The sequence below is a fragment of the Acyrthosiphon pisum genome, chromosome A1 (genome assembly GCF_005508785.2).
Source record: "Acyrthosiphon pisum isolate AL4f chromosome A1, pea_aphid_22Mar2018_4r6ur, whole genome shotgun sequence".
Lineage (NCBI taxonomy): Eukaryota > Metazoa > Arthropoda > Insecta > Hemiptera > Aphididae > Acyrthosiphon > Acyrthosiphon pisum.
In genome coordinates this window covers 161,276,157-161,291,946 of record NC_042494.1, presented here as the reverse complement: position 1 = coordinate 161,291,946, position 15,790 = coordinate 161,276,157, and the positions used below count along the sequence as shown (strand labels likewise).

Below are 15,790 nucleotides of genomic sequence, written 5' to 3'. Positions count from 1 at the left end.
ATCCCCTTAAGATAAAAGTTAAAAAAATAGAGTATTCAGGGTTAAACATGGAAAATAATAAAAATATAACTCAGTAGAAATGAGTTTATGGATAATTAAATTAGCTTTAATATAACTATATAAGATATTAATCATTAATGAGAGAGATCCGATATCATGCCCAAGTGGACAGCAGTATAATTTGAATACAGAAAACCATGAAGGGCTATATTTTGTCGGAAAATATTTTGTTGGAACTGTATACTATTGAATTTTTCAAAATTCAGTTTTTTTGACATTTTGTCATTGCATTGGCACATAGAATCGAAAAACGTCACGTTACATATTACCATGGCAACCATTTATATATTATTTTGAAATTTCCAATGGAATGTTTTGTATATAAATGGTTGTCATAATGATATGTAAAACATATTATTCATATAGAGTTGGTAATTTTAATGGGCAACGAAGTAAACCGGATCAGAAATTTTCATATACATAGATAGATTATACCTCTGAGCAGAAGATAGGTTAATTTAAAAAGGGAGAGGACCAAAGACCAACCAAAGTATCGATACTTTACTAGTGTCGGTAGTATCGGAATATCCCTATGTTCAGACTCTTCAGTAAATTACCTAGGTATGTGCTATATATGATAGCAAAGACATAAAATGTGGTACTTCATTGCAGACTCGTATGCAATATGTTTATGTTTTTTCATTAAAAATCAAGAAAGTATAAATTGCAACTTTATAGATAATAAAATAATTCTTATTGGTTCTGGAATTTAATGAGAATATCATATGAAATTTTATTTGTTTAAAATTTTTATTAAAAATATGGAACAAAACAATAATTATTGAATATTCAATCACCATTCTTCGCATTCATCGACTGAGTTTGACATCTGTAATCACAAATAAATACAATTTTATAATTGATAATTATTAAAATTTATTTATATTTAATTTGATAATTTATTATATTTGAAAGAAGATACCGATCTAAAATATATTAAGTGATAAGTTAGTTTAGAATTACATCAATAGGTATTTCATTTTAAAACAATACGAGTAAAATAGTAGTTAAAACTTATTTAATATTCAAATATTTTAATCAAATTTATAAATTGAAGTCTATGTCTTTAAACTAATTTATAATAATCATCAACGTAACAATAAGAACATTATTCAAGTAAACCCAATTGCTTCAAAGTTTATAACAAATCAATGCTTGGCAAAATACAAAACCATTATTTTTAATTTAAAGTTAATAACTCATATATGTTTTATCTTTGTTGATGATTAATACATTCAGTTAATAGATTGGAAAAACTGAGTAAAAACCCGTGGGACCAGATGTCTTCAGTGGCGTGCTTAGTTGTTTTTAATGTAGAGAATAATCCAAAGGGCGGGGGGGGGGTATCACACCCTCATACTCCAAGTGAGCACACCCATGTAAATACCCATGTAATTGACACAAAAATAGGAATAGACATCCAATATTAAACAAGGAAAGTAATGTATCAAAAGCACATAATCTGATAAATACATAGAGTTTTACTTAGTTGTATGTAAATTTCTATTTAAGTACAGCATATAATGAAGAAAATTGGAAAAAATAAACATTGTTATCATGGTAACATTATCTATAGTTAAAGAATTAAAAATATTCCAACATAAATTGATGTTAAACAATATTGAGCTAAAAAAATGTCCATATCCTGATATTCCACGGGTTCCACATATACAGAAAATAATAGTAAGTACAATATAAATATTATTTACAATTCTTATATCTGAGCCTCCAAATTTATCGAAATCATCATTATATCTGGCTTCTCGTCCAAGTTTCAGTAACCAATTGGGTATTTCTTGATTTGCCTAAATCGAAACAATTAAAAATGTATAAATATAAATTGGATTAAAAAAAGATAAGTATAAGATTTATTACTGATGCAAGAATTGATATAATTGGATCCACCAAAAGATAATCTTCATCAGGATCAAATAAAGATGTAGCAATTCCTTTGTTGCCTAGTCTACCTGTTCTCCCAATTCTTTGGACATACTCTTCAATTACCAGAGGCATGTCATAATTAAGTACATGGTTGACACATTTAATATCTAAAGATTCAAAAGTTAAAGTTTATCAATAAATTATTAATGAAGTAATAAAAATGTTAAAATTATTGTTTGCAGACGACTCTATTGATAAATAATTTTGTTATAAATTCTGTTTTATTTAAATAGTCCACTGGAAATGCATTGTCTAATCAATTTAAAAATGTTTATATAACTAATACAATTATTTAACTATAAAAACCATTCTTCATTTTTTTTTAATCTATATAAATAAAAATGAATGTCGCTTTTTTCAGAACTCAAAATCTTGAAAACTACTCGTCCGAATTACTTGAAATTCAACACAGATGTTTAGCCGGATTAGGGGAAGGTCAGTAGCTATATGAGAGTCGCAAAATATAACTCAAAGTCACAGGAAATAAAGATACAAGATTGGTACAAGTGGTGCGGTCTAACGGATGAATATTCAATAAACATAATAACGTATATAAATAATACTAATAATTATAATCTATAATATAAAGTTGTTATTTCTCCTAAAGCAACCATCTATAAACAAAAACGGAAATCTGAAAATACCTGTCAAATTTGAAAAATTGGCCCAGCCGTCAACAATTGATGAAGTAACATTTCAATACGTTTTCATTAACCATTTTGTATATTTATTTGCCGATCACATTAAACGATAACATTTGAATAAAAAATTCTACATATCATCGTCCAAAGGCAAAATAACAACCAATCACGAGCGAAGCTGTGATGGGCCGGCTAGTACTTAATAAAAATAAGTCATTGCTCATTTCAAAATTAATGAGTGATTTTATACTTATTTTGCCTACAACTCATTGAATAACATTTTTTTCTATATTAACTATATAAAAGAGGTGGTAAATGATTGATATTATGTCCTTAGTTAGAAGATATTATTCTATTCGACAGAATATTCTGTGAAATTAAACTTAACCAATTAAAGTTGTATACATTTACCTAATCCTCTTGCCGCTACAGTTGTTGCTACAAGAACATTCATCTTTCTGGTACGAAAATCATCTAAAGCAATTTCTCTCTGATCTTGTAAACGATCACCATGTATACTTGTTGATGGAATATGCTTTTCGCATAAATATGTAGCAAGGAAATCTGCTGTCCATTTTTGATTTACAAATACTATAGTTCCTACTGAATCTAAAAAAGAACATACAAATAATTAAATGTTTTTGTTATTTATAATTATAATTTATATAATAAATTTGTGTTAAAGGAACCAGGTTAGGGTTTTACAAGTATATGTAATACTTAAGGATGTCAGTGCGCTATTTGCTTTTTCTCTCTGACCCACACGCAATATCGCACATTTTACGTTCACAATAATGATTATAATCATAATAATTTCTAAAATTAGAGTGAAATGACCTCTTAAAAAATTTAAAAGTAAGATTATTGTCTTGGGCATCTCATAGGCGTTTTACTATACTTTAATTTTAAGTGAGTTATGAGTATTGTAAAATAGTAAATTGTTTGTACATTTTAAAATACTCATAATCCATTTTAAAATTAAAATATGTTAAAATGCCTATGATGCCCTTGGGCATCTTACCTTTAAATTTTATAAGAGGTTTTTTCACTCTAATTTCAGAAACTATTATGATTATAATCATTTTTGTGAACATAAAATTTGGTATGCTGATTCCTGAGCGTGTAGGTCAGAGAGAAAACAAATAGTGCGCTGACATCCTCTTAATTACACGGGAGGCATAGGGATAAACGACTTGGTAGAGATTACAAGCAGACCACGCCTGACAAAAATTATTTGTTACTATATATAAATAGAGTATAATATCTTAGTTAATTGTTGCATCGAGGTTCCTTCTCAACATGAATTAAGCATAGATATTTTACTCAATTAAATAAAATGTATACCTTTTTTTAAAATACTGGTCAAAATGTCACGTTTATTGAATCTATTAACCAAGCAAAAGTTTTGTTTTATATCTTTTGAAGCGCTACTAATAATACCAACTGCTAAAAATAAATAATTTTTGTTTAAATAGAATTTTGCTAAATGCTGAGTGGCATCTGGTAAAGTTGCTGACAGCATAATTGTCTGTCTATCCATCTGGAAATTATAAACACTAGACATTAAATACTATACAAGCATATTATTTTACTCTATATTAATTGATCAATGAAAACTTACAACAGACGGCATTGAAAAGTGATCTAATATTTTATCAATATCCGGCTTTAAGTCAATGTCTAACATCTTATCAACTTCATCCAAAACAAAAAATCTCACAGATGAAAATGTTATGAAGCCATGCTGAACAAATTCATTTAATCTACCAGGAGTTGCAACAAGTATGTGACAACCTTTCTGATAAAAAAAAGATATTGGTTACATTTTTATTATTATAAAATATGCATAAATATCTAATACATATTGTCGTAAGCTATAGACGGCCATTAACATTATAATATAATATACTAGCTGTTCCCGTGCACTTCGTTGCCCATTAAAAATACCAACGCTATATGAATAATATGTTTTTTTTATAATATAACGGTTACCATAACAACAATTTGAAACCCACGGCAACCATTTATAAAAACAAAAATTTCCATCGTAAATCTCAAAATCCCTGTTTGAGCACCAGCCGGGGTTGGCCTTATCTCTTTTTAAATTAGCCTATCTTCTGCCCAGAGACCCAATCTATCTCTGTACTAAATGTTCCCGTGCACTACGTTGCCCGGCAACCAATAATAATTATTATAATATCTTCAAAACCCATGGTAACCAATAAACATGGCAACCAAAGGATCTGTGCCGCAATTAGGATTTTTGGGGCCCCTGACAAAGTCAATGTAGGTCCCTGAGGTCTATATATAAATTGATGGTAATTTTTTTTTAAAAAGCCTAAAAATATAATGTGAGAGCCCGCTACCCAGTGACCAGTGTATTGTTATCAAAATATAACTACACTTTTAGTGTTATTTTTTTTTATTATAAAAATTAATTAAAGCTTTTCACATATAAAATTAACTCAATAACTATAAAACACTATAATAATATAATTGTATAGATAAATATAGATATTATTACGGATAAATAGGGCCCCGTTCTTCGATACCAAAGTAGATAGCATAATAAATTATAAAAACAAATATTTTTATTTAACATATATTATTTGATTTAAACATAGATCACAATGCAATTATTTAAAAATTTAAAATAGATGTGGGGCATCGCCGGGACCCCCTGAGCCAACGATTAGGGCCCTATACAGGGGCATTGCCTCGGCTGCCCCTGCGGTTTTGCGGCACTGCAGAGGACATAGGCAGACGAATATTCTATCTCCTCCCGGGGTTGGGTGTCATGGTAATATGGACACACAGACAGACAGACATACATTAATTTATATATATATATATAGATATGTACCATACTGTTAGGTTAGGTCACAATAATATAATATAGATATAGTATGTTTGGAATGCAGGTCACTAAAATAGGTAGGGCCCAAGAAGAAAATTTAGCTGAGGAAACATAATGTTTTGTAATTTAAATACCACCGCCCATGCAAGGGTAGTCAAAGAGTTTGACAGGAGTATATGTGACAGTCGTACAAGGAGAGACAAACAGCTATCACAAGGACCACAAGAGAATATTATATTATTATGTTTGTTTTAATGTAATGAAAATGTTTCCAACTATAAATTGTGTCAAGCTTTCTTATAATCATTTGACGCTCTATTTTAACTGATTTACAGCACCATAGTATTAATATGTCATAAGGTCTAAAAGAAACGGACATAAGACAGTAAACGTTCACCATCGTACTTCAACTTTAACCTATGTTAACAAGGCTGGAAAAATTAAATTTTGGACTATAATCATTAGATCAGAGTGTTTGAGGGTAAAATTTCATAGTTTTAAACGCGTCTTACGACAATAAACACCTACATAATAATATGGCAAACTCATTAATATTTAAAAACATTCTACTTACAAGAATTTGATTTTTTTGATGACTGACTAAAGTTCCACCATAACAGACAAACGATGAAATTCCTGTACCTCTTGCCAATTTCAACACAACCATTTTAATTTGAACAGCCAATTCTCTAGTAGGTGCCATTATAACAACTTGGGGTTCACTATGATTTCTATCTTTTACTAATATCTGTGGGTCCATGAGCAATTTTTGTATGATTGGTAAAACATAAGCAACCTGAAATAAATTTATAATAATTAGGAAGCATCGTGTTATTTAGTTTAACAGAGTGGCAATATTTTTATTTTTATTTTTGGAATTAGGTATAAGGAATAATTCTTTGGTGCACGGTCAAAAGGTGTTAACTCAAAAATAATGATTTTTCAGTAGGATTTATTAAAAGTTTGAAATTTTTTTTTCGAATATGAAGAAGTCAAAACATGACTTAACGCCTTTTGACCGCGCATCAACAAATTATTGTTTGGGCATATAAATTACTAAAAAATAAATTATTATAATAAAATAATTTAATTATCTGAAAAAGATGGATAAATTCTATATAATAAGACATAAATTCATAACTTTTTTGGTGGACAGATAGAAACCCACTACAACCATCTTTCATCATAAAAAAGACCTTTGACATAATTACCTAAATTTGTAGCTTGTTTTATTATATTTTTAAAAATTGTGTAGTATAATTTTTTTTATATATTTTATATTTTACTTTTCAAAAAGTATAATATGTTAACATTTTTAGATTTTACAGAAATTATTTTAATATTTGAAAATCTCAATTAGGCAATTTGAAAAACAAGTTAAAAATACTCCGCTATACCATACTATTATTTAAAATAACATTATTCATATTATGTAATACAGTAGAAGCTGCTTATTAGAAACACTTTGGGATCAAAGTGAAATATGTCAATTAACCGATTGTTTCTAAAAAGCGATTTAAATGTCCTAATATACGGGCGATCCGTCCTGGTACATTTTGTTTCAATAACGCGATTGTATCAATAATCCGTGTTTCTAATAAGCGGCTTCTACTGTATATTGTAAATTAAAATAACTATAAAAACATATAACCGAAGTGTTTTAATTATCATTATACTCTGTCCAGCAAGAGAACGTACAGTTAGCCGACCAAAACGGGTTTTTGTACGTATCCCAATGCGACACCCTATCATAGAGGAACCGGTTTTGATAGCATGGTGACATGGAGAGATGCACAGAATCGGTGTGTTCTCTCGCCGGGCAGTGTATACATGGATTAGTTGAAGGTTTTCAGCATAATATATTGTTCTATATACACATAACACACACAGCATAAAATGGCTATTCTGATCACTATAAATAAGTAGATATATGTAAATACTAATATTCATATTGTTTAATTACCGTTTTTCCTGAACCAGTTTGTGCAGTGGCCATTAAATCTTTACCAGATAAAATAATAGGAATAGAATATTTTTGTATAGGAGTTGGTTTCACATAATTACACATTTTAATATTCTCCATTAACCGGTCTGGTATATTGTTCAACGTATCAAAGCTTTCAATACCTTCGGGTATATTTTTTCCATTCACCTTCACTTCAATATCGTCAAATTTTTCAAAATTGATACCAGAACTGATTCCATCATCATAAATAGATTTGTCATTTTCATTGGGTTCAGGTGGAATATAAGTTGATCTCGCAGGGTTTACATAATTAAATTCACAGTCTGGAAAACTAGACTTTTTAACAAGGTCTTGGTTATGTACTACAACATTGCTTTTCATATTTTCTGTGGGTAATATTGACGACGATGATAAGTTCCCAAATTTTTCAGAATTGTGTTTTTCGATCATTTTTAATAAAAATCCTCGTCCTCGGCCTCGGGTATTGGAAAAATTTTTATTTTTAGAAGTTTCATTTGCGATCGGTTCTTTGAGAGAATTCTAAATCAGTCATAATATTATGTTAGTGGTATAAAAACATATTTATTATTGAAAAATGTACAAACCATGTTTAATATTTATCCTATATTTATCATAGAAGAGCAAGAATTAATATGAACGAGACTATTAAAGTTTAGTGAAGGTAAACTGTCGTAATTGGTCAGCAGCATTCAGCAGTTAGCATGGCTTATTGGCTTAAACGCTTAAGCCTGAAACATAAAAAATAATTTAAATAAAATCAACCATAATGTAAGGCAAAAGGGAAATATGGCGCAAAATGCAAATGGAGTTCAGGAGTTATGACATAGATAATAAAGATATTGATAGGACACAGACTTCTATCACATAATAAATAACCACGTAATACCTATATAGAAATCTGTGGGATAGGACCACAGATATAATTATTATACCACGATTTAAGATAGTACTATCTTAAATCGTGATTATACAACAACTAGATTTTTATCCATATCTTTATTATCTACTATCAACAACTGTGAACTATCAGTTTTCACAGTAAGTTCACAACAGCACAGCACAGACTCGCCGTTTGCCCGTTTCATGTGCTAGTATAGTCAACGACTAAATTTATTGTGTTCATTGCTGTTTGCTTATTTGCTCGTCAATCGTAAATCCAAAATCTTACACACCATGGCCACTTCCGTTGCGACTAATCCTTCGACTTTGCTTCCACTTGGTAAGTGATACATTATATAATATTATATAGGCACTTTACTTTTTACCATAGTTTAATCAAGTCTTTTTCAATGGTTTGAATTTTTGTCATGGAGTGTGGTGTGAAAAAAAATCGTTATATTTTTATGTAAAATTAATTCAGTTATTTTGTAAAATCCACCATGATGAACCAGGTAAATTGTTTGAGTCATGAAGGTTTTCATAATTTGTTTTGTTTTTTTGACAACAATCACCCAATTGGATAAACAAATCCATACAAATTTTAATATGCTACATATTTCAGAACTCGTGGATAAATGTATTGGCTCTAGGATTCACATTGTTATGAAAAACGATAAGGAAATAGTTGGTACTTTATTGGGGTTTGATGATTTTGTCAACATGTTGCTTGAAGATGTAACGGAATATGAGTCTACGCCTGAAGGAAGACGAGTCACTAAATTGGACCAAATATTGCTAAATGGAAATAATATAACAATGGTAAATTTTTTATTTAATATTGAGTGATGTTATTCTATTATAAATTATAATTGAGATAAAAATATTAATTACATATTTATTGTATGTTTTTAGTTGGTTCCTGGTGGTGAAATGCCTGGTGAATAACACTTGATGTTAACATTTTTATTGAAACATCTATCAAGTCATATACAGACATAATATATTTAACTATTAATAATAAATTTAATGTGTACATGTTTAGCCTATCTAAATGTTCAAGTCTGAAATATAATAAGTTACTCATTAATTTTTTTATGTATATATATCTAACCCACAAATAACAACTATGCCTTTTCAACTCTATGACAAGTACATTTTCCTGGGTCTTAAACTATATGTATACTGATGAATAGTATTAACAGTATTAACCGATTAAATGAACATCATATGAGGTGATTTTAATAAAAATCAATATTATCATCTAAAAAAATTAAATTAAATTAATTTGTATATTTATACACTGTAACATACGTTCATTCATCTGTAAAATAAAGTTATTTCTACAGAATTTGTACTTACACAAAAAAAAAAGGATGATCAGATGTGCACGTTTGAAAGTGTTGATCGTTTCATTAGAACTACATTGTTGACATGAAAATATTAATGTGATTTATTGTAACTAGTTGTTCAACTTCTAATGTTTTATGTTTTAAGCGTAACTGATGAAATAACTGAAATAACTTATTTTATCTCCTGAATGAATTCTAGAAAAACTTTTTTATATTAATTTTTGGATAGTAATCACTGAAAAAGTAAAACCTACATTTTACAAAGAATTCCGTAAATAAGTGTATTCATCACAGTCTTAGAAGATAATCTTAATAAATTGAAGACCAACAGGCATAGGCACCAAGTAGACGGGTGCCAGCTGCCAGAGCCAGACTGCTCAAGCACCCATTGAAATTTGTTTAGGGTGTTGTGCTGTGAGCTTTTCATAAAAATCGCTTAAGTATTATGTAAATAATTAATAATTTTCTTGATAAAAAAAAAGTGAATTCGAAAAAGTTTTTAATTTAACGAATACATTTAATAAATCAATGGATATTATGAACTATGAAGAAAAAGCCAATTCAAGTATAGAGCAAGTACGTATCAGTATGTGTATGCACTGTCAACATTGTATAGTCATATTTTTCCTAGGGTCGGGGATTTTTATCCCGCTATTACCTATTTCTTTCAGTGCATAGGTATACTGTAAAATTATGTGTAATAATCTTACCAAATACAAAATATTTTATATCATACCGACATAAATTGATTCCTTAAAACAAATACAAGCATATAGCTTATGATATTTACCATAATGTTTATCATAGGCAATATAAAAAAAAAGTTTAAATAAAAATTAAATAATTACATTTTTTTCCAAAAAAAAAAAATAAGAAATACAGTTTAATTTTTAAAGATTTGTTAATATTTTAGGAAAGAATTAAATAATTTATTTTGAGGGGCTATTACAAGTTTTGGTGGGACTAAGCCCCCCCCCCTCTAGTGGCGCTAATGGGTTAAATATTTATGAATTATGTTCATGGGTAAATATTAAATAATAACTAATAAGTAATAATTAATTAGTACGATAATAATTAATAGGACGATTTAAGATATACTAAATCGTGGAAATATTATTATGATTATAAGGTCTGTGAATAAAATACCGTAAAATTATATATTTATTGTACTCAAAATATTTCAATTTTTTTTATGGCAGCACTGCTGAACCCATGTGCTTTACCAATTGGATTTTCAGATAACAGAATTATCACAACTTAATACTTATTGACTATTGTTAAACGTTACCTAAGTACAGCTATAGAATATAGATAATTAGATATATTTTTGAATCGTAGTGCTAATTAGTGTGAACACTTAAAAACACACATTCATTGGGTAAGTAGTAAGTGCACATTTCTAAAGGAATAGAATAATATACCTTTATTATATAATTTGTTTAGTTCAAAAATGTCGTCGTGGATAAAAGCATCAAAAGTTAATCAGAAAACGCACAGGGAACGCCACCAGCCTGATGTTCGTCAAAAATATGGGTTGCTCGAGAAGAAAAAAGATTATAAAGTCCGTGCTAGACACCACCAGGAACGTGAACGTGTAATGAAATTATTAAAGAAACGAGCACAAAACCGCAATCCAGATGAATTTTATTTCCATATGACAAATTCCAAAGTCGAGGACGGACGCCATACAGAAATACGAGAAGAAGATGAACATACTGAAGAACAAATTAAGCTAATGCAAACTAGAGATTTGAAATACATCAATATGCGTGCGACTATGGAAAGGAAAAAAATTGAGCGTTTACAATCCCAACTACATTTTTTAGATCAAGCTAATCAAACAAATAACAGTCATATATATTTCAATGATGGTGACCAGTGTCTGGGCAATTTACCTGAAAATATCGACACACATCCAGATCTTATTGAAAGGAAAACTAATCGTATGAGAATGTCAGATCTGGAAAAAATTGAACTGCCAGATTTAGATGAAGAGACTATTAAGCAAATGATATCCGAAAAGAGAAAATCATACAGAGAACTAGAACGAAGAACTAATAGGGAAAAAGAATTATCTGTTGTACAGAGGAAACTGGAAATTAAATCGCATTTGCTTGGTTCCAAGCAAGAACAGCCAAAGAAGATAAAACCCGCAACAAAGGATGCAGCCCCAATTTACAAATGGAAATACGAGAGAAAAAAGTAATCTTTATTTTTCTATAACAATATTAATGTAAAAAATTGCTTTGATATAATAGTGTCCTTCTATTATAAATAATATACAATATATTTAACAAATTTGAAATTTGGTTTATTTTATTCTTGTCTTTTCTCATAAATCATATACTTTGGTATGAAATCTATGTTTTCCGCTTTAATTAGAGGACATTCTTTAACACCGACCTCTGAAAAAAATAATAAATAATAATAGACTGGAAAGTTGATGTTATGCTACAAATATTTAATTAAATATTAAATAACTACATATTGATATTTCAAACATAAATAAAACAACTAACCCTCAAACTAATGTTGAATTATATTCTTTTAAATAGACATTATTTTAGGATTTGTGAATCTCAAAAATGCACAGGATTTAAAAATTTATAATTTTATACCAATTAATAAGTACATAATTGAATTCAAACCATCATCAAATATGACTTACCATAAGTCGAGCAATTATTTTCCAGTATGTCTATGAACTGTTTACCATTGGTAGCGATACTTTTATCCCAATTACCAATAAATAAATTTTGTTTTAACACTATTCTCTTATTTGAATTTTTTAATTTAATAAGCATCTGAAAATAAATAATTCCATAAATATTAATTTCAAGCAGACACTTAATATACTTAGTTTTAAAAAAGTGCATACAATTGATAGTCAAAAATAAGTTTATTCTTTTAGTTTTATCTTATTCAAGCTCAATTCCTCATGAAAATATTATTAAATGGAATATAATGTTGAAAATATGGATAATATGTATTCTATAGGTATTTTTTGATGTAATAATTGTGTCCACTATTTCCCTCCCTGAGAATGTTTAACATTGTCTCAAATGCAACTGACCCAAAGTTTTACTCTAAATTTTGATAAAAAAAAGACCGACAAACAATAATTAAACAATTTTTGATGTGAGGTGCCGTTAATAAATAGCTTCCTCCTCAAATTATCCATGTGAAACTTTTATCATTAAACATGTACCAAATTTTCAAATTGTTTTATTTAACAGGTTGTAAATAAATATTAAGTAAAAAAATATATGAAATAACTTATACGTTAAAATACAAGCACAGAAAAATGTATAGAATACTGATGAAAGAAGCAAACCACTCATTGATGACACTATTTTATGTGAATCGCATGTTTCTAAAAAAATGTAATAATTTTCATAAAATATGAATCTCCATATCTGAATAATATCTTAATTTAAATATTTATTTAATCTTCAGGGGTCTAAAACTATCATGAATTGTGAAAGAAGAAAAGTTTTTAAATAGCGAATTTTAATGAGAAAATAAACAATTTGAAATATTTAACAGGAGTATCTTGACTTCTTTGTGTAGACTGTGTAGAGAATTCACATAATATTTATTATATTAAAATAAATATTTTCAATGATATTTACCAGCTTAGACTTACAAGCAAAAGAATAAAACTTAAATGTAAGATACAAAAGTAAATAAGAAAATTATCAATGATTATTAAAAACAATTACCTTAATTTTATACTTCACTTCAAAATAGTTGAATGGATTGTTGGATGTATTTGTGGTTGGAATAATTGCTGGTAATTTTAAAGGATGGCTATCCCATATTTGTTTATTCCCACTAGGTATATATCCTCGTATTCCTTCTGCAATTACTCTGACATGTTTTATTGGTAATAGATGATGAGTCTTCCAGTACTTTGTGATCTATGTTATGTAAAATAAATATGATACATTAATGGTTCATATTTATGAACTACAGTGTTATGTTCTATCAGGTAGTATTATGTCTATGGTTTGAGTTCAAATAAGTACCAATGTAATGTAAACAAATATTATTTTAAAAATACAACTAACCTGAACAATGAGTATTTTAGAGAAAATTATATCTGTCCTAGAATTGTTTTGTATCATAGCTATTACATGAACAGTTTCACCTGGTAAATAATATGACTGGTTTAAATTTAATATCATTTCAATTGATTGGCAAAACGCGTAGAATGGCACAAAGAATGTTGCACATTTAACCTATATAAAGTGTAAACAATTCTATAAAAGAACTATTAATGAAAACTGTTGCAAATAATACTTACGGAAGCATCATTACGTGTGTTCAGACCAACCCATTGGTTCACACTAAAATAGTCTTGAGTGGTTAAACCATTATATTGCACTTCTAGTTTGTACCTTGTATGACCAAATGGGACTTCATGCGATGGTGGCAAATTGTTCGGCAAAACAATGTGGAACTTAAATATTTTGGAATAACCTAGATGTAAATGAAATAAATGAGACAATATTCAGTGACAATTATTGACAAACAATAATTGCAAGATCAGTAACCTTGCAATTCGTCGATCAGTGACTGATTAGCCGTGTCCGTATGTGTGTCGTCTTCTTTACTCAGCACTGCCATGCCGTTAAAGAACACAGAGTATTCATCGATTTCACCATCGGTCACCACAGTATTTGCGAGACCCGGTTTCCATATACACGTGAATCCAGTGACCTTTATCCTGGGCTCAACTGTCCGCAACGTACAACGAAAACATTTAGAATAGTAGACATTAAAAAAAAATTGGGTGCTTAGTACTTACGACCGAAATCAAAGCTTTCTCGCACGCAGAGTATGCCGTTAATGACGTCGCCTGGGAAGTTCACTCGACACGTTTCATCCAGGTAGAGTTTCATCTTGAGCTGATTACGGTTTACCGAATCTCTTAGTCCTCATTAATTTTGTTTCTAATGTACGCATCTCATGATACAGATTGTAGTAGACACCGAGCACAGATTTAAGGTGTATCCGCTGTTTAGGTTCGTGGTGGACAAAGATCTCGCGACGAATCGGTTAGGTTTAAAAACAACGTACTAGTAAGTGGGTAATCCAAAATGGTAATGATCATTGATCAACCATCAATAATGTAAACACGGCTAAGTCTAACAACAACTAATAAATACCTCCGCAGTACAATATTAGGTATTTGTTATTAACTGTTTATAGTAAAGACTTTAATGTCTAAGGATGTAAATAACATTTTATCAACACCGCGACTCTTGAGGTTTAAAATAGCATTTCACTAATTTTCCCTTTTTTCCCTATTTTTGATTCAAAACCAAACCTAACGTAGGTAGGTACCCATATATATTATTACGAAAATATAATTCGATAATCAGGTCTAATACTACAATGACCGTATAATTTTTCTTGATGCAGCCACTGTAGAACAAAAAGTAAAGAATAGTTCTATTTTATAATGCTTGGTAATCATAGATTAAAGAATAGTAATGTGCGTCGGCGTATACGATTAGGTCTATGGATTTATCTTATTATATATCATAATATCAATCATCTATGGTAAACGCCGATTGCCATCGGTCGTCGGGAACGGTTCACAATTCTAATAATTTCAATGGACAAAAAAAATACTCGTACCTTAGCCCACGGTATAGAAGATAACGTATCGTGCCTCGGCCAACAATAAACGGGCAGGTCGTTGAACAGTACATTTATAGTGCCTACACGATATTATAACAATATATTATATAGCTCTATATTGTTGTATCATACCATATAATACGACTACTTATGAGTTACGACTGCTCGTCTGCTCTCAATAATACTTTAAACAATTACTCTCACATCTCGTTCTGCTCAAGTTATTTTCGCAAAATATCTCGATACAGTTCGGAGCGAGACGAAGACGAAGATAACAGTCAGGTATTTGATATATTGGAGTCTGCACTCTGGATAATATGCCACAGGCCACAGCTATATTTAACCTGAAGACTGAAGAGCCGATACACACAGTATACGTAAGTTTGTTTTCCTATTCTTTTGGATCTTATATTTAGTTTTTAGTCTA

General features: G+C 29.5%; 4 protein-coding genes and 1 long non-coding RNA gene across 6 annotated transcripts; 3 read left to right on the top strand and 2 right to left on the bottom strand.

The window, feature by feature from the left end:
* Positions 1–791: 791 nt before the first annotated feature.
* On the bottom strand, positions 792–8,308 carry Vasa4 (protein). The gene is given in 9 exon segments (NM_001163708.1): positions 792–889; positions 1,770–1,865; positions 1,936–2,108; positions 3,054–3,251; positions 3,987–4,182; positions 4,264–4,440; positions 6,074–6,295; positions 7,463–8,005; positions 8,071–8,308. Coding segments are annotated over 9 exon segments (1,644 nt in total). The 5' UTR covers positions 8,074–8,308; the 3' UTR covers positions 792–853.
* LOC107884163 lies at positions 1,649–2,828 on the top strand. Its single transcript, XR_001679747.2, has 3 exons — positions 1,649–1,743; positions 2,363–2,549; positions 2,609–2,828. It is a non-coding gene; the product is annotated as an uncharacterized LOC107884163 (long non-coding RNA).
* A 181-nt stretch (positions 8,309–8,489) lies between the features above and the next one.
* Positions 8,490–9,452, top strand: LOC100167114 (U6 snRNA-associated Sm-like protein LSm5). Its single transcript, XM_001951220.5, has 3 exons — positions 8,490–8,705; positions 8,988–9,184; positions 9,278–9,452. The coding sequence occupies exons 1-3, from the start codon at positions 8,660–8,662 to the stop codon at positions 9,308–9,310; spliced, it is 276 nt and encodes a 91-aa protein (XP_001951255.1). The 5' UTR covers positions 8,490–8,659; the 3' UTR covers positions 9,311–9,452.
* A 1,507-nt stretch (positions 9,453–10,959) lies between these two features.
* On the top strand, positions 10,960–12,019 carry LOC100165081 (UTP11-like U3 small nucleolar ribonucleoprotein-like). Of its 2 annotated transcripts, XM_008186394.3 has the most exons (2): positions 10,960–11,092; positions 11,158–12,019. In XM_008186394.3, the coding sequence occupies exon 2, from the start codon at positions 11,165–11,167 to the stop codon at positions 11,918–11,920; it is 756 nt and encodes a 251-aa protein (XP_008184616.1). In that variant the 5' UTR covers positions 10,960–11,092; positions 11,158–11,164; the 3' UTR covers positions 11,921–12,019. The 2 variants fall into 2 exon arrangements, with proteins under 2 accessions (XP_008184616.1, NP_001156204.1); NM_001162732.2 differs by having other exon boundaries at positions 11,015–12,012.
* Positions 11,903–15,399, bottom strand: LOC100569306. Its single transcript, XM_003245536.4, has 7 exons — positions 14,525–15,399; positions 14,271–14,453; positions 14,021–14,196; positions 13,785–13,955; positions 13,437–13,634; positions 12,383–12,518; positions 11,903–12,119 (listed from the first exon to the last, which is right to left on the bottom strand). Exons 1-7 carry the CDS (start codon positions 14,616–14,618, stop codon positions 12,031–12,033), a joined length of 1,047 nt encoding a protein of 348 aa, XP_003245584.1. The 5' UTR covers positions 14,619–15,399; the 3' UTR covers positions 11,903–12,030.
* Positions 15,400–15,790: the final 391 nt, after the last annotated feature.

Excerpts from the sequence above, each read along its gene's own strand:
- LOC100167114 (XM_001951220.5), top strand. The coding sequence starts at position 8,660 with ATGGCCACTTCCGTTGCGACTAATCCTTCGACTTTGCTTCCACTTG. Across the intron at positions 8,706-8,987 it reads TTCGACTTTGCTTCCACTTG|AACTCGTGGATAAATGTATT; the intron begins GTAAGTGATACA and ends TACATATTTCAG. Across the intron at positions 9,185-9,277 it reads ATGGAAATAATATAACAATG|TTGGTTCCTGGTGGTGAAAT; the intron begins GTAAATTTTTTA and ends GTATGTTTTTAG.
- LOC100165081 (XM_008186394.3), top strand. The coding sequence starts at position 11,165 with ATGTCGTCGTGGATAAAAGCATCAAAAGTTAATCAGAAAACGCACAGG.
- LOC100569306 (XM_003245536.4), bottom strand. The coding sequence starts at position 14,618 with ATGAAACTCTACCTGGATGAAACGTGTCGAGTGAACTTCCCAGGCGAC. Across the intron at positions 13,635-13,784 it reads CTAAAATACTCATTGTTCAG|ATCACAAAGTACTGGAAGAC; the intron begins GTTAGTTGTATT and ends TACATAACATAG. Across the intron at positions 12,519-13,436 it reads AAGTGAAGTATAAAATTAAG|ATGCTTATTAAATTAAAAAA; the intron begins GTAATTGTTTTT and ends ATTTATTTTCAG.